At 47.2% G+C, this 9,077-nt stretch overlaps 1 protein-coding gene across 1 annotated transcript in view; it reads left to right on the top strand.

Moving 5' to 3' along the window:
- The first annotated feature begins 342 nt into the window (after nt 1–342).
- TMEM163 (transmembrane protein 163) overlaps nt 343–9,077 on the top strand; it is a 267,814-nt gene continuing 259,079 nt past the window's right edge. The window contains exons 1-2 of the mRNA XM_017536085.1: nt 343–698; nt 6,149–6,268. Of these exons, the coding sequence (XP_017391574.1) occupies nt 497–698; nt 6,149–6,268 (322 nt within the window). The 5' untranslated portion in view covers nt 343–496. The remainder of the gene's footprint in view (nt 699–6,148; nt 6,269–9,077) is intronic.

Here is a 9,077-nt window from a genome sequence, read left to right as displayed (position 1 = left end):
TGCGGACCGCAGAGGAATCCAGTGCGAGGGGTCCCCTCTGGGCACCATCCCGCAGCGCAGGTGGGGTGGGTCCCCGCTACACCCTAGCCAAGCTCTGCGGGGCCGCCTGTGGGCCCCCACGCCCTCAATAGTGACTCCAGCTTCAGCGTGTCTGGCCCAGCGGGTTCCTCCCTCCCGTCCTCCTCCTTGAGCCGGCTCCCGCGGCCGGGCCTCGGGGCGGGTCCCTGCCGCCCGCACCTGCCCCCAGGGGCGGAGCGCGGCGGCGACAACGCGGCCCCAGCCTCCGCCACCGGCCGCGGAGCCGCGCGGCTCTCCGCTCCTCCCCGCCCTCGCCCGAGCACCTCCACTCCGCGGCGCCCGCCCGCCGTCTCTCCCTGTCCACGCGGCCCGTCCGTCCGCTCCTCCGCCCGCTGGAGCCGCGGCGCCTCGCACTTCTGACTTGAGTCCCCGCCGCGCTCGTCGTCGCCGCCGCCGCCGGGATCCGCAGCCCCGCGCCATGGAGCCGGCCGCGGGCATCCAGCGCCGCAGCTCCCAGGGGCCCGCCGTCCCGCCGCCTCCTCGGGGCCACGCGCCCCCAGCCTCCGCTCCCGGCCGGGCCCCGATGAGCTCCCCGGCGCGCGAGCCGCCGCAGCTGGAGGAGGAGCGGCAGGTGCGGATCAGCGAGAGCGGCCAGTTCAGCGACGGGCTGGAGGACCGAGGTGAGCGCTTGCCGCCCGGCCCGGCCGGCGACGGGGGCGGCTGCTCGGGACCCGCCTCTCCCCACTCGCTGGCTGCGCTGGGCCGGGCGCCGGGCTCGGCGCCTTGGAGCGCGCGGGGGCGCGGAGCCCGGACTTCCCGGCGAGGGCGCGGCGAGCCGAGAGCGGCAGCCCCACCTCCTGCGGCCGGCACCGCCTCGGCTGCGTTCCTTGCCTTCCCTCGAAGCCCAGACCCCGGCTGCCTCCAGGCCGACCCCGCCTGGACCCGCGCCCTCCTCTCCGCCAGCTCCAGCCCCTCCTGCGCCCACGGGAAAAGTTTGCGGGAGGCATTTTTTTGCGTTCGGAGCCGGGCGCTCCTGGGCCACTGCGGGCCCTGCTTAGCTCGGAGGGACCCGGGCTCGATGCATCCTCCTTTCCGTAGTCCCCTGCGGCCCCGCCGGCTGCCTGGGAGAACTTCCCTCTGCTGGTATAGCTGCGAGTTGTACCTCGGCGGCTGCCGGGCTGTTCGCCCCGGCGAAGGGCGCTAGGAGGGGAGCGAGCCGGGACCCGGGCCGTCGCTGGAGTGGTCTCGGGGTCTGGGCGGTCCCCGACTCTCACCGCGGACCCAGGTCGCGGTGGGTCCCTGCCCCGTCGTCTGATGATGGGGCAGAGGACTGGGACATTTGGATTCGGGCCACCAACCTCATCTGGATGGATGCCACTGAAACCTGATGGTTCCGGAGGGTGCGTCTGCAGACCCTTCAGAGCCCCCTCCACTGACACCGGCCTGGAGGCCGGCACATGTGCCTCTGCTGGGGGACCGCACTCTGCCTCCCACCGACTGCCGATGCCCCCAGAGTCGCCAGCGTAGGACTGGAGAGACTCCCTGCTCATTCCCGTGTCTCGTTCCTCCATCCCTTCCGCGTTTCCTTTCAGCTTGGATTCTTTGCAGAGGGAGCCCTGTTCTTGGCCGCGCCTGCACCTTTTCTGTTTCTTGCTGATCCGAATCCAAATTGTCCCCTCAGAACGAAATTGGTGGTTCTGCTAAAACCGCTTAGTGGCCAAAGCGAGATTCTTGCAGCCAGGCCCTTCAGGGGAAGCCGGCTCTTTGCACCTCCACCCCCTTTTCTTGGAAGCCTTATTTTGTTGGCTGTGGCGGGTTTATATATTTTAGACTTAGCAGGTTTTTATCCTATTCTTAGTATCTCCTGTACATTTTTATTCCGGTTTAGTGTTCGGATGCACGATCTCTTTCTCCTTAGAAATTCTAAACTGTAGCATGTGAAATAAAATGACATGGAAACGGCAGTTCCCAGAGAATCCGCCGAGATGCTCAGCCAGAACTGGAGCTGCTCCAGTGGCAACGAATTCTGCACCTCTGTTGCAGTTTCTCCCCCTGTGCTCACATAACTAGATGCCATTTGAGAAGTGGGGACAGGGGACATCACGAGCACGGAGCAAAACCTCTCACTTTTATTATAGGGTGTGTTCATTACCTTCGCCCCTCTCCAGCTAATGTTGTAGGATTTAAAAATTACATATTGAAGAAAGAAGCCTGGGTTGAGCTTATTTTTGTAGCATTGCAGGTCATCTGAAGAGCTGGCCTGTTCCTCCCCACCCCCCAAAAGGATAGGAGGGAAAACTGTGCTAGAGTGAGTTCATATTTAGCATCATTTGGTAGTTCATGTTCAAGTGTAAAAAGCCCTTCTGAATTCATTTTTAAGGTTATTTTTCTCTGGTCAACGGAATTTCATTTTCCATTATATGATAGCATGAAAGCATTGACTGTTCATAAACTGTCACTGTATGAGAGTATTGCATATCACACACAGCCTCTTTGTTAGGATGAACCCTGTTCTCCAAAGAACACAGTGCTGTGTGGCATTGAGAGCTGAACGTCAATGTGATATTCTTTTGTTTGACCTCTTCCTGATGGCAGTGTTTATGTGGTGAATAAGTGATTTTTGTTAAGTAAACCAGAATATTACCTGGGGAGGTGTATTGTAAGATTCTGTGTTTGCTGTTTGGGTTATTTTTTTTCTTATGGGGCTGCATTTTTCCAGTATTGATTTTTGTATCCTTTGGGAATGGGTTGAGTGCAGCTACCTCTTCCCGACTGGTGAGGGGAACAGGGGAGGAGGAAGCCCCAGCACTTGCCTGCTGTGTGTCTCAGCATCCTGCCTGCCTGGCTTTTTTTAGGCTTAAATAGCTGTAGGCTGTCTGTAGAAGGGTTGGGGGGTACCTCAGATCTGCACGTGTTTTGGCATTGTCTTTTGTCCTAACTCCCTTTGGAACTATCAGGATGTGGTGACAGACCATGACTAACCCTCATCAAATGTTTGCTTTTAAACCTAGTGTTTTGGGACTTTGGAGGCTTTTCCCCCTTAGAAGTGATGTGGGCTAGTTCTCAGAAGCCTAGCTAGCTCAGAATGTCGGTAACTGCAGTGCCATTTGGTTGAGCTTAAATTTCAGGGAGCAAGAGCTCTGTGGTCTAAGACCTTTAGGGGCTAAACACAACCGTCAGGCCAGGTTTATCTTAACCATTCTTCCCATCCCTCTTGAATACCCATTCTTCTCCCCCAAGTATTTTCCCACCATTCTGTCTGTAACCTTAGGGCCCAGCTTAGCCTTAGAGAATTATATGTGTCAGCATTTCCCGCTACTTCCCCATCTAACAAAAATTTCCCTTTCTTCAGAGAGTTCAAGCTTGACAAACTTAGGAGAAAGGAATTGGAACTAATGTATACTAGTGTAGAAATAACTGATTGCTTCAGCTTCTCCACATATATTTGTACCTTCCCCCTGTCCAAAATAAATAAAAGATCAGTTCCTCATTAGTACAGTCCTATGCTTAGTATTCCCAGGCCCAACTTGCAAATACAGAAAATTTGAGTGACTTTACAAATTAAAATATGGGTCCAACTATGGGTAGGGAGGATCCAGCCCTGTCTGCAAGTCAGAGGCCTGTTGTAACTTCTCTAGACTGTCCTGCCTTTTCGGGCTGCCTTTCTTCTAGCTTTAAAGCACAGCTTCCTGAAAACATTAGGAATTCTCACCACATCTTTGTGACTTGTGAGTGTGCCTGCATCCAACATGAGGATGGAGGTACCTGTGTGTGGACCATTCACTAGGAACTGAGTCTTTATACGTCATCATACTCCACTTCCCCTTGAGGAGTGCAAAGTTTTCCATTCTTAGGATTAGCTATATTTTTAGAAAGGAAAATCAGCAGAACATAAGCAAAGGTTGAATAGAAATGAGAAAGCCCTTCCATTTTTGGACAGTCTTCCCATTGTACTTATTCCATTTTATTTTTTAATTTTAAAAATCTCATGGAGGAGGCACACACAGGGAAGAAGCACTGGTTGTAATTCTGAGAAGTCCCAAGTGCCACCTTAGGGGGACAGTCCAGCTGTCCTGGGCTATCGTCTGAAAGTCCTCCAGGAGGGTGCTGTTTCACTGGTAGGTGAAGCATGTAGGTTGGTCCACATGTGTGGTCAGGACCATTATATTATTGAAACTCGCTGTCTTTGGATGGAAAAATAAATGTTATGTGACTGAAGAGAAAATGGGCATCATTGTCATTCCTCTTAGAAAACTAAATCTACTTCTCAAAGGAAACTTGTTTTTACCCCAGTGGATAAACCTCTGGAGATTGTCGCTGTCAAAATACCTAGCAAACGAACTGCTTATTTGAGTCAGTGCTTAAATGTTACAGCTTCACTTCTGCTGAAAATCAATTGGCCAGGATGAAAGGAAGATTTTTATATCATTTGGGAAAAGTGACATAAATTATTAAGAGTGTGTGGAATCTGCCCATTTTAGGATAGTGCTATAACTGGTGATTGTACAGATGAAAATTGGAATGAGGTGGTTTTTGGCAGCTAAGAAATAAATAGACAAAGGGACATGCCATACACTTATTTAAATCACTTGTACCTGGGCAGAATTTGACAAGGGAGAATGTATTTAGTTTTTCCATCCAAGTCCACTTATGAAGGAAGGTTTGGGGAGGTTTTTACAGAGAGAGGATGGTGATGGTGTTTATGCTCAACATTTGCATTCTCATCTCCCTTTTGATTCTGTGTAAGCCTGTAGGTTTCAATTATTTAAAAATCCCTAGGCTGTGAGTTGAGCTCACTCAGCAACCTTCTTGACATTCTGGCTTGCTTTGCTCAGAACTTGTTCAGGGATGCTTGAATCTGGGTTATAAATGGAACTGAGAAGTTTTAGCAGAGCCCTGGTTTTAACTTTTGATCAGGATGCAGTTTTTGGCAACCAGAGGCTTAGTGTGGTACCCAGTTGGATGAATGAGATGGTGTCTTTTACGTGATACGTAGGTGTGATATGTCTCACACTATGTGATATTTTACAAATTGTTACCTGAGCTTCGATTACCAATTCCTTCATTCTTTGGAGCTGCTCTGATGAGGCTGCCCAACCTCTGAAAGTTGTATCTTGAGTCGTTTCACCAGAGATGGTGTAATAAGCTCCTGTTTATGTAAATGGATGGCTGAAAATGCGGTCCTCTGTGCAACTAAGAGATGCTGTGTATAGTCAAAGGATGCTGATCTATAGTCAAAGGAGAAGGATAAAAATATAAATCAAGATCATTCTGAAGACAGTTTAGTTTTTTACCCCAGGCAGTTATGGGCATTGCCTGGGAGTTGTCATGAATTTTTGTAGTTGTCGAGGACTCTCCATGTTGAAAGCATAGGAGCTAAAAATAAAACTTGTCTTATACAAGGCCTACCTGGGAAGCGACCTCTAGTTTTAGAAGGTTTGCCCCCACTTTAATATTCTGAGAATTTTTTGACGTGTGCTTGGTAAAAAGGATGTGTATACTATAGGGCAGAATAAGAAGGGAAGGAAATGTGGCATATAACTTGGGCCTGGAGGCTCTTGCTAGAGGTGGCGAAAGAGAAATGGTTCTTCTGCGGATTGTTGGGGGAGCAGTGGGGTCATTTGTAGTCTGACTCCTTGCTTTGGGCAAAACCCAAAGTCCACCAGTTGGGGCTGTGCTGGTGAATCAATGCAAATCAATGCCCACAGCTGAGGAGCCTGAAGGCCCAGCTGAATGTGGGCGGTTTGTGCTGTTTTCCTAACAGAAAGGCCTTGTGGGCTGAACAGCATCTACCTGAGGCCAAGCAGCTTAACACAGGGGCAAAGGAATGGCCTGGTGTCATAAGTCAGGGAATGGTGGGGTCTGTGGAATTCTTCGAAAGAGGACGGCTGCTGTTAACCTGCAGAAATAAATGGCCCATATTGTCAGAGCCTGTGATTTTTCAAGGGGTGCCAGAAAGCTTGATTTTCATGTGAAATCTCCTAATTGTTAAAACACAGCGTGGGCCAAACAAAACACATCTTGGCCCTTGGGCTGTTACTTTGCAATCTTTGGCTAAGCAATTGTAGCTCTTGCTGTGGGTTTCTTAGTAAGGAAATGTCTAACTTCCTTTTCTCCTTGTTTTGGTCAGGCTTGCTAGAAAGCAGCACCCGCCTGAAACCTCACGAAGCCCAGAACTACAGGAAGAAGGCATTGTGGGTGTCCTGGTTCTCCATTATTGTCACCCTGGCCCTAGCGGTGGCTGCCTTTAGTGAGTATCAGGGGTCTCCTCGGCCCCTGTGTGCTGCTGTTGCCCGTTTTATTCTCTAATTCCTGTGGGATGTGCTTTTGCTTTTAGTTGACTGTTATTGATGAGTAATTTTTTTTTAGATGGTTGGAAAGTCAGGGTACTTATAAATTAATGAAATGGCTTCTTTCCTCTGCAGTGGGATGAGTGGTAAGAAGACGAGGTGAAGACTGGTACTGGGAGCCTTGGCTCTCATCAGTATGTGGGTTTGAGGAAGTAGATGCCGGCTGCTGGCTGAATAGTGAAAATACTCTTGGTGGATGCCTTCAGCTTGGGCTGACACATGACACGTATATCTCCTTAAGATTCCTATTTTGAGCCTAATGCAAGAAGATGGGTGCAATATTGCAGTGAGCCCTCTCCTTTTCCCTGATCATATCTGTGTGAGGCTTGGAAGAGGAATCCTATGCACATTTTAAGGAAAGGAAAATGGGAGGGTCTTCTCTCAAGTTTTTCAGTGGCCATGGAAACAAAAACATGTATTACAATTAAGGCAAACTAAGGAAGTGGAACAGTTTCTTCCAGATAATCCTGTTTGGGGGTTAGGAAGGCCGATGGCATGTGTTTTCTCGACTAACATTTTGCAGCCTATGGAAATGTACATGTGCTATTTATTCTTATGAATTGTGCAATGACTCACAAGCCTAAGCAGTGTCAGTTACAGCTCAACCTTGGTAGAAACCTGTGGTTTCTTTTTTTTTTTTGATGCTGGGGAGAAGACTGCATTTTATGACGAATTTATTACCTAATAGAAAGATCTATTTTCTCAGTCATAGACATCATATAAGGTGTCTCCTGTGACAACCCTCAGATTAGGAGAAAAAAGCCTGTGTCTGCTAGAAGACAAGCTGTGTGTGTGTGTGTGTGTGTGTGTGTGTGTGTGTGTGTGTTGCTTAAAATTCTATTCTTCAAGGTTAGATCGCCTGCTGGAAGTTGAGGTTGGTTCCCAGGAGGGAATATTAAAATTTGACCAAATGCTCCCTGCAAAACTAGGCATATATTACTTGAAGCAATTTATGTTGGAAACACTATACTGTATCTTGGCTCTAAAAAAGCCAAACATTTAGAAGCGGAGGGCAATGCATTCCAGAGTATAAACATTTTTACCAGTGAGCCAGAAATCTAATCGAGGGGAATTCTGATTCCTGATAATAGCTACTCCTTCCCTCTACCCCTGCTTTTTTAATGCTGAAACAAGAATAACAAGCTGGATTGATGTCCCTAGGGGATAATTTGGTTGCAGTGGCTGGTGGAGGACTTTGGATCAGACACCATAATTTACATATGTAAAGGAAAAGGAACGGAATGAAGGGAGGTGATTTACAAACAGAATAATAGTAACTCAGACAGGTCCATGTGCCTGATAAAGCTGTTTCCATTGATCACGTGGGTGTTTGAATGAGGACCTGAATGTGAAGAATTAGTGGGCAAGTCTTCTAGGAGAGTAATATTACATTTGATGTACTTAAGTCTCATAATAGACAAAAATTATGAGAAAATTTGATTTCACATGTTACACCTGATCGGTTGGGTTATCTTAAAAATGTTATTCATTTCCTTTAATACAGAAAGTTGCATGGTGCATACAGAATTAGAATACTGCTTTGTGACAAGGGCTTCTCTTTCTTTTAAAAATGATTTTACAACTTCATTGCAGCAAGTATTTAATTTAAATCTTCTAACTTCTAGCCCATAAAATGTTGACATTGGCATATAATATCATGATTTGTGTTATCTATAGTACATTCAATTTGTTCTCACGTTACTTTCAATTTGTTCTGGTTTAGTTAAACCAAAAAATGTAAAAGGTGAATTATGTTTTCCCCTACTTTATAGAGTAGCTTTAGTGTTTGTGTGTGTGTGTGTGTGTGTGTGTGTGTGTTTCATATTTTAAACCCTTGATGTGGTCTCTGATTGTGTTGTTAGGGTTGTTGGTTTTACTATTTAGTTTCCTAAATATATTTCTAATATACAGTATTTAAAATCTCTTCCAAAGCATCATTTACATGGTGACAGACTTTTGTGAAATTCTCTTCCTAGTTTTGAATGGAAAGAAATAGAGATTAAGCAATGTAAACTAACTTTTGAAGTTATGTTTAAATTAGCATATGAAGAAAAATGGAACATTTCAAAAATGGCAAAGCTTTTGTAACATGTCACAAAAAGCCCAAGTCCTACTCTTCAAGGAAGGGAATAGTTAACAAAGATGGATAAGTACAATGCTCTGACTTGCTGCACCTCTGTCCAAGCCAGTGAAATGGCTGAGTTGAATTGATTAGTACTTTTAAGAGGATTGCTATAGAGTTACTATATGTGATGCTTTGGTGTGGTGAAGTCTTTGGAGTGTGTGCCTGTGTGCATGTGTGTGTTGTGTGTGTGTATGCGTTGGCAGGGGATGTTAATCACGATGAAAAGAAAGCGACTGTATTTATGGACATGGCTTCTTGCTACTGCTGGATGGTGAAAAATTTGGGGCAGGAAGAGCATCCATCCTTGCATGGAATCAGTAATCAAGATGGAAGTAAATGAACTGAGAGATTTGTAAAAACTTTTTTTTTAGTTAGGTGGAAGGACAGTATTTTTTGGAAAATGATAAATTCTGCCTAAAGATTTACATACGAGGCTGAGGTCTCATTTATTTTATAAATAATTACTATTTTTTGAGGCGATTGGATCATGCTTGTAGCTATTCTCTTGCTAAGGGAGGTGTCTTGGAGCCACATCTCCTGGGGTCAGCTGGAGTTCCTGTCTTTACCTCCTCAGCTGCCATTTT

The sequence above is a fragment of the Cebus imitator genome, unplaced genomic scaffold (genome assembly GCF_001604975.1).
Source record: "Cebus imitator isolate Cc_AM_T3 unplaced genomic scaffold, Cebus_imitator-1.0 Scaffold95, whole genome shotgun sequence".
Classification (NCBI taxonomy): domain Eukaryota; kingdom Metazoa; phylum Chordata; class Mammalia; order Primates; family Cebidae; genus Cebus; species Cebus imitator.
The sequence above is the reverse complement of the archived record's forward strand: the minus strand, read 5'-3'. Positions and strand labels throughout refer to the sequence as shown.